The following is a 19946-nucleotide window of genomic DNA, read 5'->3' on the forward strand; positions in this document are numbered from 1 at the left end:
AGGAAAGTTGTATTTTTCATCATTGCTACATCACAACCTTTCTGGTTCGTCTCCTCCTTGAGACCCCTCTGCAAGGGGATCTCCAGTGGCCGACAAATGGGCTTTGGATCGCCACTCCACACTCCCCCCCAACCCCCGTTCACTATGGTAAGATTTTTTTGTTCTGATGGTGCCTTATACCTGATCCCTTCAACACCTCATGATCCCACAGACTGGTGTGCTTCTTCCATGTGGGCTTTGTTGCTTCTGAGCTAGATGGCCGCTTGTTTACGACCCCAGATGCTGTATCTTTTGATCGTTGGGCACCATCAGCTTTCTTCACCAACATCATCTTTTTTAAATGTCCCTTTTCCAAAGACAGGAAGACCTATCCCGACAGCAACCCACGCCAGGCTGCAAGCACCATGAGGGCAGGGCTGTGCGCCTTGCTCGGCACTGCTGGTGGAGCACGTCAGGAGCTGGGCTGCTGGCCGGAAGGTCATCCGTCCAAACCTACTAGCCAGGCTGCCGGAGAAAGGGGACTGCTTCAGAAACCCAAAATGGACAGTTCTATCCTTGGAATCAACTCAGTGACCGTGGGTTTGGTTTATTTCATCAGCGACTGGCACAGTGTGGGCACGTGATTGCTGCTGGGTTAAGGGGGAGAGGGGGAGTGGAGAGGCAGGGAGTGATACAATGTAAACTGAACACACTGACCTTCTCTGTATAAAAGGCACAAAGATAAAGTTTTATAATCAAAAAAGGACTTATTTACTTGGTTCCACAACCACAATCACTCATTGGAGGCCTCCTTCCTACAAGCCAGGCTTTGTAGTGGCATTTTCATCTTAATTTCCACATGGCCAGGGGACAAATGTTTTGGGTAAGGAAATTGTGGTTCCAAGCCTCTAAGTACCTTGTCTACACACCAAGGTGGTGGGGCAGAGCTAAGGGATGAGCTGGTGTCCTCCCCTCACTCAGCAACTCCATCAACAATGGGGAAAGACCAGGGGTTTCTGAAACTTGAATCCAGCTCCCTGACCCATCAACCTGGCAGGGTCCCAGTCACACATGGCTGACACAGCTCCACCTCCAGCCCACCTGAGCCATGTTACCACCAGCCCTTGTGCCCACTCCCCCTCAGGATCGACAACCTGAACTCGGAGGGTCCTGCACAACCTGGATTACAGGAGCTGTGTCTCTGTTCATGAAAGAATGCAGTGGCCACAGTGTCACTAGAAGAAAAACTAACCAAACTCACCGCCACTAAGTTAATTCCAAGTCATAGCGACCCTACGTAGGATTTTGGAGCCTATACATCTTTACGGGCGCCTCATCTCCCTCAGGAGAGCTGGTGGGTTTTGAACTACCAACCTTGTGATCAGCCCAAAGCTTATCCTACATGGCCACAAAGACTCCTAATAAGAAGAAAGGCTAATGCTACTGGTGATCACCATGTAAATGCCCCCTGCACCACCACCTCCTTTTGGTAAAAGGTTAAGAGTAAAATCAGTCAACTATTCTCGGAGAAGCACAGAGCCATCAGCATTGCCGTGGTGACTGGTAACCAATGGAGGCCTTCCAGAGAGGGCTCCACAGAGCCTGGGGAGTATTGCACCGATGTAATTCATGAAGTCCTGAATGCTGAATATGCCCCTCCTCGGCACACAGACTGAAGAAAACACACAGCAGGAAAAAAGGGTCCTTCTATCTGAGAAAGGAATTCAGTGGCAACTGGCAGAAGAAACCATGAGAGAACAAGTCTCCCAGAGCAACAGTGTCCACGACCTGTCACTACTACTTTTCATCATGTTCATGTGTGATTCCTAAGCTTTGGACCCAAAAATAGAGACCTACACTAATATAACAAAGTCAGTAAATGCACACGTGCCACAGACAAAAACCAAGACCTACAAGGGGGCTTCAAAGAAGTCGTGGAGAAACCCCATTGATCTTTTCGTTTCATTTTTCCATAGAAATGTTGACACCCCCTGCCTTTAAAACACTCCTTAAAAGATGCTTGCTCTAGTATTATCTACTAGTCCTAGATTCACACAAAAACATGTTATTAAAGTTCACGTCATCTCATTAATGCTTCCCCCACTCTGAAGGCCCGTGTTGCTTCCTCCTCCAATAACTGAATGCAAAGTCCACGAACTCTTGACCTTCAAATTCTACATGGCCTCCTAATCCTCAAATGGTGCTTCACTCTACAGATGTGCTCAGAAAGCAAACAGTCAACAACAAAAAAAGAATCCACGGGAAGTAAATAGCCACACTTCAGATTTTCCACACTCAGCCTCTCATTTACTATATTCATTTGCTAACCCTATTGGTCCCAGATGCTTGCCTGAATACTCAAGTCCTTTTGTTTACAAAGTACACGAGAAAATTCCAAGATAGCTGGTGAGACTTTCTGGGCCTTGTCCAAGAAAAGACAGATAGCAAGTGGCCAACTCTCCAAGACACATCCATTGAAACTGCAGAGCAGTAAGCCAGAGAGGACTAGCCAAAGGCAATCCACTAGAAACTCCTGTCAGAATCTGCCTAGAACTGCCCAAACGATGCCTCCTTTGAGGCCTGCCCTACCAGGAGCGGGATCTGTCACTAAGTACATTTGCTCTTCTCGACCTTGGCCCTCAGGCCATATAATGACACCAGAGATCAGAGAAAGGGACCAAGCTCCATCAAAGCTTCCCTCCCGGGAATCTGCAATGTGGGCACTGAAATAGTTGGCAGTTGGCTGACAGTGTTAGAGCTCAAGTTCATATGTGGCCCCAGGGATAGCCAATTTCTTCCATGTGTTTATTCAAGGAGACACAGCCAGACTTAAGACAGGATAAAGCAAAAAGGGGAAAAGACCCAACAGATGCTATCTGGCCAGCTGGGCAAGAAGATCATGACCACCATGGCTCCTAAATGCTGCCCTCACAGTCCCACAGGAAGTAAACTGCTTAGACCGTCCCCCCTACCCTCTCCTGCTAAACCTCCTCTTTCATCCCAACAGGCTCCTAGTCCTTCCCACCAAAAAACCTGTACGGCAATCTAAGATACCAATACCCAGCTGATCAATGCAGCGCGCGAGCCATGCTGAGGCTTCCTAAAGGCTCTGAGGGGCATCAGAGGGGTGTCACCCAGGTGACACAAGAGGACAAAGGTCCATGAAGGGTAAACGACGCTGGGTATGCAACTCCTGGGTCACTGAATTGTATTCTTAGTGGCTAAAGTGAAAACTTTCATGTGCTGCCTGTTGCCCCACAGTAACCTTCCAGTGACTGAAACCTCAAAGCAAAAACTACCTGTTGGCAGCTGCCCTCTGCTTTATGCTTCCCACCCACTCACCTGCTCAAAAGTTCTGCTGGGTCACAGCAGGAAGCCTGAGCCAACGGTGTTCCGATCCTTTTAGCACTGTAAATAATAAAATTATAAAGGTAAATCACCAAGCAATTCCCAAGCCATGTAAACACAAGCTCTAATCATGATTACTTTGCACAGGAAATGGCTCCCGCCTCTGGTTAAAGCAGTCGGTCACTTGTGTTGACACACTGGCAGTCCAGTCGGCCTCTCGCAGTGGCTGTGGGTGGGACTGAGCCCTGGTGGCACAGTGGGTTACACGACAGGCTGCCTACCAAAAGATCAGCAATTCAAACCCAACAGCTACTTCAAGAGAGAAAGATTAGGTTTTCTGCTCCTGTGAAGATTTACAGCCTCTACAGTCTATACAGGGTCACTACAAATTGAAGCTGATTCGACGGCAATGGTTGGTTGGTCTGGTCAGGGAATTCTGAAGTAGCTGCCAATGAGTAACGTGTGTGTGTGACAGTCAGGGAGGCGACCAGCATCGCAGGAAAACCCTGGGTGTCCCACAAAAAATCATCACTCATCACTGAGCCCTCAGAAGGCTGGGCACTGACCACCAGTGGGTCCAGGAGTAAAGATCCAGGTGTGCTGTAGGCTGCAAAAGAATCTGTATGTTAGGCTATGATGTGAAGCAGTTCCGGAAAGATCCACAAGATGGAGACATTTCAGGTGCTAAGAAGTGGACTGAAGCCCTCCCTATCTAAGTGGTTGATGCCTTGCTACAAAGCAGGTGCTTGCTTCTCTGGATGCTGCTGCTAAACCGTCCAAAGCCAGGATGTGACAATAAAAGTAGCGATCGTACAGACAGCAGAGAGCAGCTGGCGAAGACCACTTCCCACGTGACTCAATGCTGCTAGGAAGCAGCCAGGCTCCAACACCCGGACCACCCAACTAAAGCCCAGACTCAAGGTCTGCCCTTTCTTAAGGGCAGAAGAAAGGAGGTGGGGAGAAGCCTGTCATAAAACAAACTTTTCTGGCATTCATTCAAAAGAGCCTGTTCTCCCATTAGAAGGTTTAACCAAAGCTCAAGTTCAACAACCCTGTAAGAAGCACTATGAAATTGTGTTTCCTACTTCATAGCTCAGAGGAAAGGAGGGAGGGAGGGAGGGAGGGAAGGAGGAAGGGAGGGAGGGAGGGAAGGGAGAACAGACAGGAAGAAAACTTTAGAACAGTTTTATCAACTAAAATCTGGCCATTTAAAGGCGTATTCTTTCCTTTTCTGCCAAGACCTCAGAGAAAGCTTTGGGCAATTCAACAAAGCATCAATTCAACCTGCATTTCTGTATAATTAATCTTGTCTATTTCTCATTCATCTAAGGATACTGGGGGGAGGGGGAGCAGACTACTAATTTCAGTCAGGAAATATTAGAGGAGCCAAACTATAAGGAAGCTCTGGGTAATATAAAGCGGGGGTACTATTTTTAAAGTGATGTAATTCTCTGAGGTGTTAAAGCTGAAGAGAAATCAGGGTTTTATTCATCATCCGGTGTGCACAAACATTCATGGGGCTGAGGGAGGAGAGAAGAAGTAATTGCGACTGGAGACCACTGAGATGCTTGCTTCACTGTCAGCAAGTGGGCATCACCCTGGATTATCCACAGTAATCACCAACACAGGCTCGAGGGCCACTCTAAGCAGACTGGTCTCCCTCCAGGCTCCACGAAAGAGAAGCAAGCAGAGCACCAGAAATGGACTCGCGGGGCCTGAGCACCTGCAGTCCGCCAGCCAGCCAGTCTGAGAAGATCCTGTGGAAGACGGATATGGGTTAAAGGGCGAGGCCTTCTGTCTGTCTTCTCTGGGAAGAGATCTGCACCCAGCCATCACTACCAGCAGTCACTGCCCCACATGAAGCAGGGCAACAAAAAAAAGTCAAACAAGACCGCTGGGCAAAATGCAGTCATGAGGATAGATGAGCTGCTATGACATCAAAGACCTTGTAACTTAGAAATGTCATTTCAAATACTCAATAGAGGAGCCAAGTGGGACGGTGGTTCTCGTGAAAGCACTACCTCATCACTATCACTACCACTACCACATGGGGTGCCTGGACCCCAAATTTGGAATTCCCACCTCCTCATGCTTTGGGGGTAGTCAGGTGACAAACTATTTTCATACATACAGCCTTGTCAGCAAAAAAAAATTTCAGAACCAAAATACTCCATTCCTTGAGTGAATTAAACTGAAACAGGGCATTGACACAAAGCAGGGAGGAGGGGTCATCTTTTTGTTTTTAATATACTAAGTATCACATTCATTAGAGAACTAGTCTGAAAGGAAAAAATGGAACACAAAGTTCTAGGCATTTAAATCTCTGCTGGTCAGCACAAAAACCAATTCCTTACTAACCAGATTACAGGCAACTCAAGTTCACACACTGATCCCATCTTTATTCTTGGTTCTATCCTTCATTACCTGTGTCTAAACTTCCAAGGTAGTTAATTCATCATGTCCTTACAATTTATTTTTCACAATAGCAGCCACCCCCACCCACCCCCCACTTTCTTAGAACTCAAGGCAGTTAAGCATCCATCACTCAAGAATGTTCACTGTTGAGAATGATCATATCATTTCCTGAAATCTGCCCTGAGTTTCATGAGCCTCCTGAATCTTTCTGGATTGGAAGGTGGGAAGTAGAGAGTATGGCAAAGTGTGGGTCCGTGTTTCCTGAATGTGGGTTCCCTTTCTCAGAGTTCTAAGAGATCAGGTAAACTAGATTCCAGGACGTTGAAGAACTCCTCTGCACCAGTAAGGGAAACAGACCTGCCTCCTCACTTCCCCCTCCCCCCAGCCAATTCCATGCAGTTTCTGGCTCACCTCAGTTTACTGTTGGCTTACCTCAAGCTCTTAACCAGAGCTGTTCCCCACTGCAAGCCAGACAGCCAAAGGACTAGCACCTTCCTGTTCCCATCAGGCCTTCCCTGCAAAGTCACACTCCACTCCCAGGTAGGCCCATTTCCTACTCCACTTACCCCTGCTCTGCACGTGTTAAAGAGTCATTTGCCTAGAAATGAGCTCTGGGGCAGACAGCGATTTGGAGTGTTTGGCTCCCAATGTGCAAGGGTGTAGTAGGTGGCCACTGTGTGTCCAATAAAGGAACACAAGAATGAATGAATGAATGAATGAATGGATGGATGGTAGATGAACTGGACAGGTGAGGTTCCTTCCCCACCACACTGTCCTCCAGAAGGAAGCCCCTGTGGAACGGCAGGGCAAAGGAGAGAGTAACGAGCATTCAGGCCCAGGTCACTTCTCCATCCAGCCAGCCCCCTTTCCCTAGCCTCCTCTTCTGATGTCCACCGCTGATGTAACAGAAAAGTGTATATTCCAGTGTGTCCACTCCGAGTGAGGACTGCTACACTCAACTTGTAAAACACATCAAACACATGCCGGCAGGCAGGCGAGAAGCTTGTGCGTGCCCAGCAAAATGGCCAGCGCCGCTGAGGTCTGGGGGGGCCGAAAGTGGACATAGGGAGGAGAGGCTGTCACAGGGTCCCTTTGAGTCGAAGAAGTCCCTGCAGTCGGCTGAAGAACCTAAGGGAAGAAGCGGTGTCCTGGACAAAACCGGGGAGTCCGGGCCGCCCGGGCTTGAGGGTCCGCCGCGGCGCCTAAGCCCTTCCTCAATTCCGGGCAAGTGACCCCGACACACGGACCTACCACCGCCCCTGGGGAAGGCCTTGGACAAAAGGGCTATGTCAGCCGGGGCGGCGGAACGCACAGCAGTGGGACTGCTCCCCAGAACCGGGCACACACCCGGCTCCGCTCGGGCCCCCTTGCCCAGGTCGCCCGCGACGCGCCTGTCTCGGCCAGAAAGCGGGAGTGCCGGGAGCGCTTGTGGGAAACTGCTGACACGGGGCGGCCGCCCATTTCAACCGGCGGGTCGCTCCCGGCGGCCCCGGGCGCTGCTTCCTCCACCTGGCTCCCAGGTCCCGATCGCGCCGCCACCTGGCCTCGGGCCTGCCCCTGCCCCGGCGCTCTGGCCGCGGAGGGAGGCGCCCGGTCCAGCTGCTCCGGGAGGAGGGCCAGGTGTGGGCAAGGAGGGCCGGCGCGAGCAGCTGTCGGCCGCGGCAGCTGTTCCCGGGGCGCCCCGAGGCCGGGCGGGTGGCCGGCCCGCGGCGAGCAGGTAGCAGGCGGCGAGCCCGCTGCCCGTGACCGAGCTGGCCTGACACTGCCCAGCCCACCGTCCGCTCCCCGGCCTCGCTCCCCCCGCCATGCCGCCGGGCGCCCCCACCCCCCGCCCGGGCGCGGAGCTCCCCGGATCCCCGCGGCCAAGGCGCGCCCCGGCCCGGCGTGCTCGGCGCCCGGGCGGAGGCTGGCTGCGGCCCCGCACCTGACCTGTCCCCTCGCCTGACGCTCCGCGCCGGCCGCTGCCGGGCGGCCTGTGGGAGTCCATGCGGCGGGGCCGGCTCGGGCCGGAGCGGACGGGGACGCGAGCGCGGCCGGAGGGCCCGGACGGCCCGGGGGGCGGCGGCGGGGCTGGGGCGCGGAGCGGAGCCGGGCAGGGGAGTGAGAAGGAGTCGCTGGTTACCTGCGGTCCAGGACAGGGAGTCTCTCAGAACCCAAGTCAGTCTTCAGCCTCAACAACACAAGATGGCCGACACGTCGCCACGCACGTCACGTGACACCGCGCGCTCCGCCACGCCCCCTGCCCCGCCCCCGCCCCTGCCTCGCTTCCCTTTCCCCACTTGCCCAGCCTCCCACGACATCCTTCCTTTCCTCGGTCTCCCGCCCCTCTCCCGGGACACGCCCCTGCCCGAGACCCGGATGTCAAGCTGAGCAGGGCGGGGCCACGGCCGGGCGCAGGCGCAGTGGAGGGCGCCAGCTGGAGCCCTTGGCGGAAGCTCCCTGCCTGCCCTTGAGTTGAGTAGAGTTGGTGTCCAGAATTGGCCCCGCGCCAGGCACCCGGTGACTCACTAGCCTGTGCACCCAATCCAGGGCCCGTGTTCAGTTTTAAAAGCTCTGCAGATTTTCCAAACTAGAACTTTCCCAGAGCTTTCTGTCCAGCCCTGAGGCTTCTGGTACTTGGGTCTCCTAGCCCACCTCAAAGTTCACTTTTTCTGCCTGGGTGCGATCCTCGTGTGTGGTTGGAAGCGACCAGCGTGGAAATTCCTATCAGTCTCTCTGCTTGTTCACAGTGGAGCCAGAAGCCCATCGGGAGGCCTGGAAGCTGAGTGCCACTTCAACATCGAACGCTTAGCCCTTTGCCCAGCAATCTCTCCTGCTCTCTCTCCTGCTCTGGGGTTGCCAGCAGAGCATCAAACCGGTTCATTTCGGTTCGACCCCTGCTGAGACGTTTCCTTTCCACCCACATAGACCCAATCAGAAGCTACAATTTAGCACAATCCCCCTGGTGCTTCTTAATACATGCACAAACATATCCTGACACCTGTAAGAATCACCTGTGGAGGTGGGGGCAGGGGTAGAGTGGGCGGAAAAGGGAGACGTGTCAAGGAGACCAGAAAAGAAAAGAATGTTTGGAAGCGGATGGTGTGGTAGCAATTGGACAATGCTGCTTGATGTGATTGAACTATGGAATGATATATGTATTAACTGCCAGTTAAAAATAAAAGTTAAAAAAGAACAAAAACACCAACACCACCGTTCTGGCCGTGTTTCTATGACAATCTTCAGCACATTTGGGGCTCTCTAATTGAAACATGACTCCAATTTGCAATTCAAACAGTCAATAATTTCAACCTTTTTTTAATGAAAGGATCACCTGTACATTCAGAGTCAGTCTAATTGTGGGTTAGACAGTGGAGTGCTAACCACAAGGTTGATGGTTCCAGGCCCACCAGATGAGGGTCACTGAGCAGTGGAATCAAGTAAATGGCAATGGATTTTTGGAGGGAGAAATATATGGGACACACTCTTGTGCTCTGAATTCAAGTTTCACTGGGGGTCTTGTATTTTCACTTGCTAAATCTGACCATTCGACCCTAGACTCCCTTCTTCTAGATCTCCAATCACTGTCTACCTTGCAAAAGCAAGATCCTTCTCTTGAACTTTAAAGAAATGCTCAAGAGTTTTCCCAAAATTCACATTCAACACTCCATTTCCCCCTTCAGATACTTTACTGCTTTCCTGTTCCCTTAGTCCTCTTATCTATCCACCTACCAATTCCCCCTGAGGACATCTCAAGCTGCAGGTATTTTCCAAATTCTCAAATCAACTTTAGCGGTGCCCTCTCTTCCACACGATTGACCCCGCCTTACTTTCTCAGACACCACCTCCCCTTGACATTTATGCCTGTCCCTCAAGGTGTGGTCCATAGGGCATCGATGTCTAAATCACCTGTTGAAGATGCACACGCTTCGCAATCCCATGGAGCTAAACTCTCCAGGTGACTGTCATCCATGCCTTGCCCTCCCTCTCACCTCCCCCAAGAATACAGGACTCTTGCTAAGCCCCTATTTGAGGCTCTTCAAACATTTTTGACCTGCTGTTTCTTCCCTCCCTCCCTCATGACTCCACCTCTCCCTACCCTGCACTTACCACGGTCAACTGTAAAAGCCTAAGGCATATGTTACTGCCTCTGGGAAGCTTTTTAAAATCCCCTCCAACAGACCAAAAGGCTTGTCCTTGCAACTGTTTTGTTTGTTTTTGTTTTTATCATTTTATTGGGAGCTTTCACAGATGTTGCAACAATTCATAATTCCATTAGATCATGCAATGATCATACAATTGCTGCCACCATCGGTTTCAAAACATTTTCATTCTTCTTAAACTCCTGATAGCAGCTCCCTCCCGTTTTCTCCCCTCCCCCATCCACTGTTATTTGTAAAACAATAATAATAGTTGTTATGTAGCAACCGGAGCCCCAGTAGCACTATCAGGGAAGTAATGGGCAGCTAACTACAAGGTTGAAAGTTCAAAGGTGCCAGCCACTCCTTGAGAGAGAGTCGAGGTCATCTGTTTCCGTAATGACTTATCAACCTTGAAAACCAAGTTGATAAGATTGCTTTGGATCAGGAGCGACTACTTGATGACAGTGAGTCTTATGTAGCAATGACTTCATTAAGAGCTGGACTCACGTTCTCCTTTGTGATCCTGGAGAAAGCCTTTGGAACCGTGAGAAAAGGGAGAGAGGGAGGGGTTGCCCTCTCCTCCTCATGGGAGCTGCCAGGTCCTGAAGGTTATGCTACTTCAGCCAAGTTGTCATCACAAGAACGTCCACAAGTACATGGACTGAAGAAACGGAATTGTATGGGTCTCACCCTCTGGGAAGCTAGGAGTTCAAATTCAGGACACCAGGTCTAGGGCAAGGCTTTCTCTGTCCACTCGGGAAAGTCCTTGTCTCCCCAGCTCCTGTTCCTGGTTCCTTGAAGATGTCCATGTGATTTGGCATCTAGCTTCTACATCTCTGCGTATTTAATCTCTGTCTCAGAAGAGGTAGACTCAGAACACATCCTCCACTAATCCTGCACATTAACATAACAAAGACAATCCATTCCCAAGTGGTATTGTAACTGTAGGCATTCACAACAGGCCTTTCATGGAGATGCAATTCAATCACTAGCTCACCAATGTGTGCGGGGTGATTTCTACACAGTACACTCAGCTTTTATGATGCATCCTTCTACAAGTTTTGACAAAAGCATAAAGATGCGTGAATACCACTAAAATCAACATACCCGACAATCCCATTGGCCACGGAAAACCCTATTCCAACCCTGAGGCCCTGGCAACCACAGGGCTGTTTGCTGTCCCTCTCCAAACTGACTCAAGAGAAAATAAAAGCCTCAATCGTCTCACGGCAAGAGAAGAGATGGGACTAGTGACCAAAATCCTTCCAACATACAGAAGTCCTGGACCAGATGGCTCCACTGGGGAATTCTACCAAACATGTAGAGAAGAAATGACGCATAGTATCTAAACACCTCCAAAAAATAGAGAAGGGAAGGGTACTTCCTGATTCCTTCTGGGAAGCAAGCATAGGGCTCGTGCCTAAATCAGACGATGCATAAGAAAAGGCCAGCACAGGCCAGTATCTCTTCTGGATGTAGTTGTAAGACTTCTGAACGAAGTATTAGGAAACAGGATCCAGCAGCTGATTAAAAGAGTCATACATTATGACCAACTGGGATTTATTCAGGAATACAGGAATGGCTCGACATTAGAAAATCAGTCAATGTAATACACCACCTAACGGAACAAAGGGGAAAATGAGGAGCCGATGATACCAAGGGCTCAAGTAGAAAAAGTACAAAATGGATGTGTGGATTGTGATTAGAGTTGCACGAGCCCCCAATAAAATGGTTTTGAAGAAAGAAAATTCCAAAGTGTCCACAAGAAAACTTCTAGAGCTGATAGAGAAATTTAGCCAAGTCTCATGGTACAAGCAAAAATTGGTAGGGTGTCTATATACCAGCAAGGAAACATTAGGGGAACAGCCCCATGTATATCAGCGTCTATGGAAATAACACCTGGGACTAAATCTCACCAGGGACATGAAGGCCTTTCATGGCTCCCTAATAGTATTCAAGGAGCCTTGATGATACATGGTTAAGTAGTTAATTGGCTGCTAACCAAAAGGTGGTTTATCTGAACCACCAGCCACTCCGAGAGATAAAGCAGGGACAAGCTGTTCCGGTAGCGGTTCCAGCCGAGGAAACCCTACCAGGCAGTTCTGCTTGGTCCTGAAGTGTTGCTGGGAGCCAGAATTTCGTTTGGATCTAGTTTTTTGATGCTGGTGGTTAAAATCCTATTTGGCAATGAGTTGTCAATGTGACGTTAATGAGGAAGCCTTCCTGGAAGGTGGACCCCAGTCACTCTCTTACCAGACAGAAAAGGAACCGATTACGTAAGCAAAGCTGGGTGGCGCAAGAGATGCCCAACTGCATGGAGAGCTTCCCCGAACCCGGAAACAGAAGCCGACGGGAACGGACCTTCCCAAAGCCGACCTAAGGCCAGCGCCCTCAATTTGACTTCTTGCTCCCCAAACTGTGAGACCAGAAATGTCTGCTGGTGAAAGCCAGCCATGTGTCTATTTCTGTCGTGCCAGAACTAGATAAAGGAAGACACCACGCCACTGCCCCACAGGACTTAGAGGGTGGCTATGAACCCTCAGTTCTGGGACAGCCTGTTTAGGGGCGCAGGGCTGCGGCCAAACTGTGACTTGGCGAATAGGTAGCATTAGCAAAAAGCAGGGGTCAGTCCACAGATGCAGGGTCATGGGTCACATGGTCAGACCTTTAGGGCTAGCAGCTTTGGGGGGCTGCAAGGGGTGGGACAGGTGACAAGGAGGGTTAGCGGAAATCTCCCTGCAGGCTGTCTGATCGTTCTGCCGCCGAGCGGTAGGGTTCAAACCACAGATCTTGCGGTGAGCAGCCCGTTCGTTGCTCAGCCCAAAGTGCCACCAAGACCCCTTTGGGCTGGCTGGGGAAGGCAAAGAACAGAGGGGCTGCGTGAGGGCTCTCCGCGTCCGGGCCAAAGCAGCAGCAGGGCCACGTCCAGCAGGATAAGTATGGTAGGTGGACACCCTGTCTTTTCAAGAGGGAGCCCTGAGCCTTTGCTTGGAAGGGTCCTGATGTCATGGGCATGGGTCCTGTCTTGACCACCTCTGTGCCCTCCACCAGGCCTGGCCTGGACTTCTTGACTCTGACTTTGAAGATGCACGGTGTCATGGTGGAGGGCGAAAGGCAGAGAGGGGACTCACATGTCCTGAGCACTAAAAGGAAACTGACACCCCCCCATAGGTGACCACCAGCCCCATTTACGAGAAAGGAAACCGAGACTCAATGAGGTTACGTGAGCTAAACCAAAAATCCAAACTCACTGCCATCAAGTCTGTTCTAACTCGTAGCAGCTCTACGGACCAGAGCAGAACTGCCCCTGTAGGTTTCCGAGACAGGAAATCTGGACAAGGGTAGAAAGTCTCTTCCTTCTCCCACGGAGCGGTTGATAGTTTTGAATTGTTGGCGTTGTGGTTAGCAAGCCCAGCGAATGGCCCCATAATTAACTCCAAATCACACCACCCACAACCTCCAGGGCAATGGCAAACGGCTTTCCTCTCCCTGCACCTCCTGGGAGGGGACTCATTCCTCCACCAGCAACAAGGACGTCCCATGACAGCAAACGTCTTCCATTGCAGAGCTGTCTCTTCAGGTCAACATCTTCTGCCCAGGCGTTTAGAAGGTTCCTGGTACCGGTATTGGAGGCTCGCCTCTTCCCTTGCATCTCTGTGAAATCAACATAAAGAATGCCTGTTCCCGGCAAGCATTGTGCTGGGCTACAGCAGGGCATTGAGCTTTGGGTGTCAGGAGACCTGGTAGCACAATGACTAAGCATTGGGCTGTGACCCAAAAGAACTGTGCACTGAACACAGCAGCTGCTCCTTGGGTGATGTGTGAGGCTGAATTCTGGGAAGGAGCAGCGCACCTAGCCTGGAGGCATCAGCTGGAGATAACCAGAAAGTTCCCTGAAGGTAACTTCTGAGCTGAATACAAGCCAGTGTTGTCATTGGCCAAGGGGTAGGAGGAAGGGCCAAGCAGAGGAAACCAGGACCAGAGGCCTGAGCCTCTTTCCAGGAAAGGCTAAGAATTGAGTCCCTGGAGCACGTCACTTGGAAAGTCAGAAGGGGAAGCAGGATGGATACGATCTGGAACAGGAGGTGAACAGAACCCAGGACCTTCGAGCGGTGAGCCAAGAGCTGCACTCTGGCTCCTGCCTTTTCAGTGATTCCGGAGAGGCATGGTGGACGACCCCTGGTCGACCCCATTATCGAATTGAATTCACCTGGCCTAGGTGGGCCAATCCAGATGCCACGCCTTTGTTTCCACAGCTCGGACCAATGGGCATGTGTTAGTGGACGTCCCAGCCCTGCGCTAGCCTACCGAACAGGCACAGCATCTGCAGGACTTTGTAACCAAAAGCAATTCGATCACATGCCTTTATAGTTGCCTGGCTCACAGCGGCTCCTTTCGCCATCAGCCTTTTGTGCTTCATTTCGCTCCTTTGCACCAAGACACCAAGACTTCATACCCCTACACAGGCCTCCATTTCCAGAGATGACGGCTGGAGAAGACCTCCGTGTTGTCCTTTTTCCACCTCGAGGTGGAGGACTGGGCTGTGTGTACTGAGCTGCTGACCCCAACACTTGGAGCCCACCAGAAGCTCCCAGGAAGAAAGATGAGGCCGCCTACTCCCGGAAAGAGTTGACCTCTCAGAAAATCCAAGGGGCAGATTTTTGAAGGTCTCTATGAATCAGGCCAAAATCTTCACATGTGGACCACTAGGTGACATCATGAGAAATGGAGCAAAGGCTGAAATTGTCGAGGGTTTGGTCTTGCTTGGATCCACGATGGTCATGAAAACACCAGTCAAGAGATCCAAAGACTTGTTGCTTTAGGTAAATCTGCTGCACAGACCTCTTTCGAGCATTGAAAACAAGTGTGTTACTTTGAGGATAAAGGTGCCCCTGACCAAGCCGTGTTATTTTTCAGTTGCCACATATGCATATGGAAGTTGGACACTGAGTAAGGAAGACCTGAGAAGAATCATTGTATTTGGATGGTGGTGCTGAAGAAGAATATTAAAGTACCGTGGACTGCCAAATGGACAAAGCAATCTGTCTTGGAAGAAGTATGGCCACAGTGTCCCTTAGAAGCAAGGATGGCAAGACTTCGTCTTAAATACTTTGAACATGTCAGGAGGGGCCAGTCCCTGGAGAAGGACATCATGCTTGGCCAAGCGGAGGGGCAGCAAAAAAAGAGAAAGGCTCTCACTGAGATGGATTGGCACAGTAGCTCCAGCAGTGGGCTCAGGCATGGAAACAATTGTGGAGATGGCACAGGACCGGGCAGTGTTTCATTTCATAGGGTTGTTATGGGTTGGAACTGACTCGATGGTAGTTATGTCCCCTGAATTGCTGGCAGCAGAGATTGGAAGGTAACCATCCTGGTACAATCAGGCCTGAGGCTCCTAGGCCCTGAGTTTGGGCAGAAACAAAGATCCTCCCAGGGAGCTAAAAGTATTCTCTTAGCAAGAGGGAGTTGATGTCAAGAAGTCCAGAAAGGAAAAGTATGTTTTGGAAAACAATGCAAGATTATGGAAGAAATTACACAATTATGTTTGACATGAGTGAATTACAGAAGGATATGACATACATGTTTGCTTCCAAGTTACAATAACTTTTAAAAGAGATCCAGGAATGGAGCTAAATCCTAGCTCCAACTTAAGAACAATTAGTTCTTACACCATGACCCTGCTCCATACTCACCTTCATGAAATGATCGCTGAAGATAAGGGTGCTACAGCAAAGCGTGGTGAGAAAAGCAGATGGTGCCCGGCTATCAAGCAGAGTAGTGTCTGGGGTCTTAAAGGCTTGTATTCCAACAAACAGCCATTTAAGTGAGAAGTAGTCAACTAAGTTCACAGAGAAGCACACCAGCCTGTGTGATCCAGAGACAGCAATTACAAATTTTGAACATGGTGAGAAGCATCAGAGAAAAAATTTATGAATACCCAATTTGTGGAGGATGATGGGGCACAGTGGGAGCCCAAAACCCAATGCAGAATATCTAGTCAGGCTGAGCCACTGGCAGATCCACTCCAACCACAGGCAAGAGTCTCAAACAGCCTTACTAACAAGCAAAGACCATTGTGATCGTCATTATGCTGGATCGACATTGATACTTGGCCAGATAGACAGGATTGGAACATGTTCTGGGTGCAATTATCTCTTACTGTTTTCCAAATTTAGTATATATGTCTGCATTATTTTGTTTTCTTGCATATTGTTTGTATCATTGTATACCATTATGTTTTTTTGTTTTTTACCATGGTGTTTTTAACCTTACCACCTTAGCACATTTTTGGTTTTTATTGTTTTCTTTTTTTTTTTTTTCTGCAATGTCTCCCAGGGAGTAGGAGAGAGAGTGAGTGAGGGGGGACAGAGAGAGGGGGAGAGAGAGAAGGGGAGGGGGTGGAAAGAGAGGGGGGAGGGAGAGAAGGAGAAGGAGAGGGAGAGGCAGAGGGAGAGGGGAAGGGGGAGGGGAGAGGGAGAGAGAAAGAGAGGAGAGGTGTCTTTGGCCGCCAAGGAGGAAATTCGGTTTTTATTGTTTTCTATTGGGTGCCGCAGCTGTGAAGCAGAGGAGTGGATGCATAACAAGAGTAACTGATACAAGGGATTATAGAGAATGCAGGGATGGGGTGGGGGTTGTAGATAATGGGGAGGGTAAAGGGGTGGATGGTGAAGACGTGATTGGGGAGAGTGGAGCCCCAGAATGGATTGTGCTTGCATAACTTACCTTGGAGGTGATTTAACCATGGGAGGGGGAATGTTAAAAAAAAATGATGTAGGGTTGTTAGGTAGCTAGCATAAGGACTTGGGGCATCCATTGTGCATGGTCAGAGGTTAGAGCTTCTGGCCAGGAAGGGGTGGACACCTAGGTAGGCGTTCACACCTGGATTGGCCCATCTAAGCCAGGTGAATTTGATGCAGCCAATGGGGTTGACCAGTATTGTCGACCACGCCTCCCAACGGGCCCCTGAAAAGGCCAGAGGTTTTGCTCCGGGCTCTTTCCCAGCAGGCCACACAACATAGCACAACTGGGCCCGCAACTGTGCCACGGACTCTGTCTGGCTTGTGTTCCATTTACTGTAGGACCTGAAACTGCTACTTTTCTCTATATAAACCCACTTGGATCACAAAATTCTTCCTCACACAGCGCTAAGGACCGAAGTATATCTCTCCCCCGAGAGATCTAACAGGGTGATACAATTTTCCTTGGTACGATCGACTTATTGAATTATACAATATGTAAATTATTTGCCAATAAAACTGTTGGGGGAAAAAATTTTTTAAAAAACTGTTGGGGAAAAAGTCGGATTGAAGACTTAATAAAGATGTTCTCTGAGAAGTGCAGATTTCACTCAGGCAGCAGTTCCGCTGGAATTCCATGTGGGACGGAGGGGTCATGGGCCTCATCAGCAGCATCACAAAGGTTCTGGGAGGCGAAAGCTATTCCGCAGCGACTGATGCTACTTGAAGCCCAGAGCCATCGCTTTGGTGGTTAGAGCTGAGCAGCTTACAGCCTCAGGGCGCTGAATGCCAGGTGGAAACCAGTCCTTTCCTGGCAGCTCCGAACTGTCCAGGGTCTTGGTAGCAGACCAATAAGCAATTGCGTGATAAGCAGAGACAATATTAAAGTTGTCAGTGATTTCATTTTACCTGGCTCCACAATCAATGCCCACAGAAGCAGCAAAGCATAAAATGATGCATTTCAATGGGAAAATAAGCTACAAAAGGCTTTAAAATCTTAAAAAGCAAAATGGTCATTTTGAGGACTGAGGTGCATCCGGCTGTGGTGCGGTCAATCCTGGGCACCTGAGATAGCTTTGTGTCACTTTGGCTGGATCACGATTCTTGGTGGTTTTGCAGTTAAGGCGACTAATCCATGATGTGACCTACCGTGATTGACTCCATAAGGGCAGCTGTTGATTGAGCAGCTGATCAATTTTAAGATTAGGGTGGAATGCAACCCCGTACCTGATGAAGTTTCGGGTCACAGCCCTGATGAAGTTTCCTCCGGGGTGGAGCCTATTGCTAGGAGTAGACTCTATGGAGATCATCTTTGCTTCTTGTGGGATCTAGCCCATCCGATTGTCTGTCAACCCTGAGAGCCATCGGGAAGTCTGCCGTCTATCTGACCTGCTGACTTTAGATTGGTTGGATTCTGCAATCACAAGCCTGTAGCCTTCCTCCCTCTTGGTTCGTCAGCCCCTGCAGCCTCCAGTTTAACATCTGAACATTAACATGACCATACGTAACCACTTCTGTAACCATGTGAGCCGCTTTCCAGATGCACATTTCTCTCTCGCTCTCTCCATGTGTGCATGTCACGGAGGGTCCAGTATAACAGTGCGTGAAAGCATTATGCTGTTGACCACCCCGAGAGTGAACAAGTCTGTCTTGGAAGAAGTCAAGCCAGAATGGTCCTTAGAATTGAGAATGGTGTCCTTGCTTACTTTGAGGATATTGCCGACCCCCAATAACATGCTGTGTCAGTGGTGGCAACAAGGCCCAGGACTGGGCCACGCTCTCATTCTGTTACACACACGGTCACTTTGAGCGGGAGCCAACTCTACGTAGCCAACAAGGGCAAGGCTTGCAGTGACCCTGAAGAACACACGCCCCTCTCTCCCCCAATTCAAAGATGACAAGGCACGCACCAGTGTGAGATGATAGTTTATTTAACAAGAAGCAGCTGCAAGGTAGAGCTTTCCTTTATTGAAAAGACAGAAGCTACAAAAGAGAGTAAATATGACTTGAGAAATTGTTTTTCTTGAGAAGACAGCAAACCCCTGGTATCTGTGACCAAAGCCAAGAGCTTACAATGCCACGCTTTTTTTCCTTGGTTGGTTTGTTTCTTTGAATAGTGGAGCTAAGGAGATTGTCTCCTGAAAACGTTGGAGCAGACGTTGGAAGTTGGCTAGATAATGGCCATGGCCATTGCTTTCCAGGTTTGGGAAGGCCCTGGGCTTGTCCCTTTGGGACATCAGAGTTCGACTAGACTATAACTGGTGTAGAATTGGAATTGAGCGAGCATTTTTCTACTTAATGTTAATTCTACTCTTTCACGCTTATCGTTAAGTCTCACAGGAGTTAAGGATAGAAAAAAAAGTGATGAGATTGGGAAAATATCAAAGGGGGAGGCGGAAGGGACGGGAGGAAGGCTGGTGGGAAGGAACCCAACTCCTCACGTTTTCTCTCTTTCGCATTATCTCGACTTCGGGTTCCTTCTTGTGGGAGCTTAAAGCCCACCAACACTGAAGAAGAGGAGAGGCCAAAGCAGCGAGCTGAGCAAGAGCCCCAAAACAGTGAATGGGGAACAAAGAGGAAGGAATGCAGAAAATTCTTCAAGAAGACAGGGTGTGGTTGAAACCACACACCCTCGGGACTCTGCACCGTCTGCTGGGAGGACCACGAGAGAGGAGTCACTGTACAAGGGAGCTCAGCACACCACTCTGGGACGCAGAATGGTAAAGGGACAAGGAGAAAGTCCAGGTGGACACAGAGAGGCAACCGCTGGCTGTGGGAGGAGGCGGGAGAGTGGTGAGCAGGGCACTTGGCCTTCCTTCCCAGGGCCTTCAAAGGGTGGTCCGGGCACTGGGGAGAGGACAGACTGCTACCACAGAAAGCTCTCTATAGTTTGCACTGGACAGTGGATGGGTGTTGAGGGCAAGGAGGGCCCAATAAAGTGAGGGGGCAGGGCCATATCTTTAAGGCACCGCGGTAGGCAGAGGCCAAGGTCATGGTCAAGGCCAGCAGGACTATGTACTGAAAGCCGCCTTGAGCTCCCGGAATGCCGCCCGGCGGACCCTCCTCTCCTCTTCCTCCCGCTTCCGCTCCTCCTGCTCGGCTTTCAATTCAGCTTCAAACTTACTGGCAGACGACAAGGCTTGGACCTGCAGAGACAGAGCAAGGCAACCACACTGCTGAGTAAGGGAGCAGAAGAGGCAGTTGGGGAATAATCAACCAGCCATTTGCCCACCGAACTGGGAGGGCAGGACCCTTATTCACCCAAGATTCCTTTCCCTCGGTCTTCCTTCAGTTTCATCCCTGTGGGCGCCTGGCCACTTTCTTTGCCGCTGACACAGGGCCCGAT

The 19946-nt window shown here is 50.1% G+C and overlaps 2 protein-coding genes across 4 annotated transcripts in view; both read right to left on the bottom strand.

Annotated features, from left to right (window-relative positions):
* Positions 1-7974, bottom strand: part of GIGYF2 (GRB10 interacting GYF protein 2) — a 105480-nt gene extending 97506 nt beyond the window's left edge. For 2 of the 3 annotated variants that reach the window (XM_075530348.1, XM_075530346.1), the window contains exons 1-2: positions 7865-7974; positions 3322-3387 (exon numbers count right to left, since the gene is read on the bottom strand). The gene's annotated coding sequence lies outside the window, so the exon portion shown is untranslated. The remainder of the gene's footprint in view (positions 1-3321; positions 3388-7864) is intronic. The other variant, XM_075530347.1, reaches the window with a different exon arrangement.
* An 11637-nt stretch (positions 7975-19611) lies between these two features.
* EFHD1 (EF-hand domain family member D1) overlaps positions 19612-19946 on the bottom strand; it is a 31183-nt gene continuing 30848 nt past the window's right edge. The window contains exon 4 of the mRNA XM_075529909.1: positions 19612-19746. Coding sequence (XP_075386024.1) covers positions 19612-19746 — 135 coding nt within the window. The remainder of the gene's footprint in view (positions 19747-19946) is intronic.

Source organism: Tenrec ecaudatus, chromosome 13 (assembly GCF_050624435.1).
Source record: "Tenrec ecaudatus isolate mTenEca1 chromosome 13, mTenEca1.hap1, whole genome shotgun sequence".
NCBI lineage: Eukaryota > Metazoa > Chordata > Mammalia > Afrosoricida > Tenrecidae > Tenrec > Tenrec ecaudatus.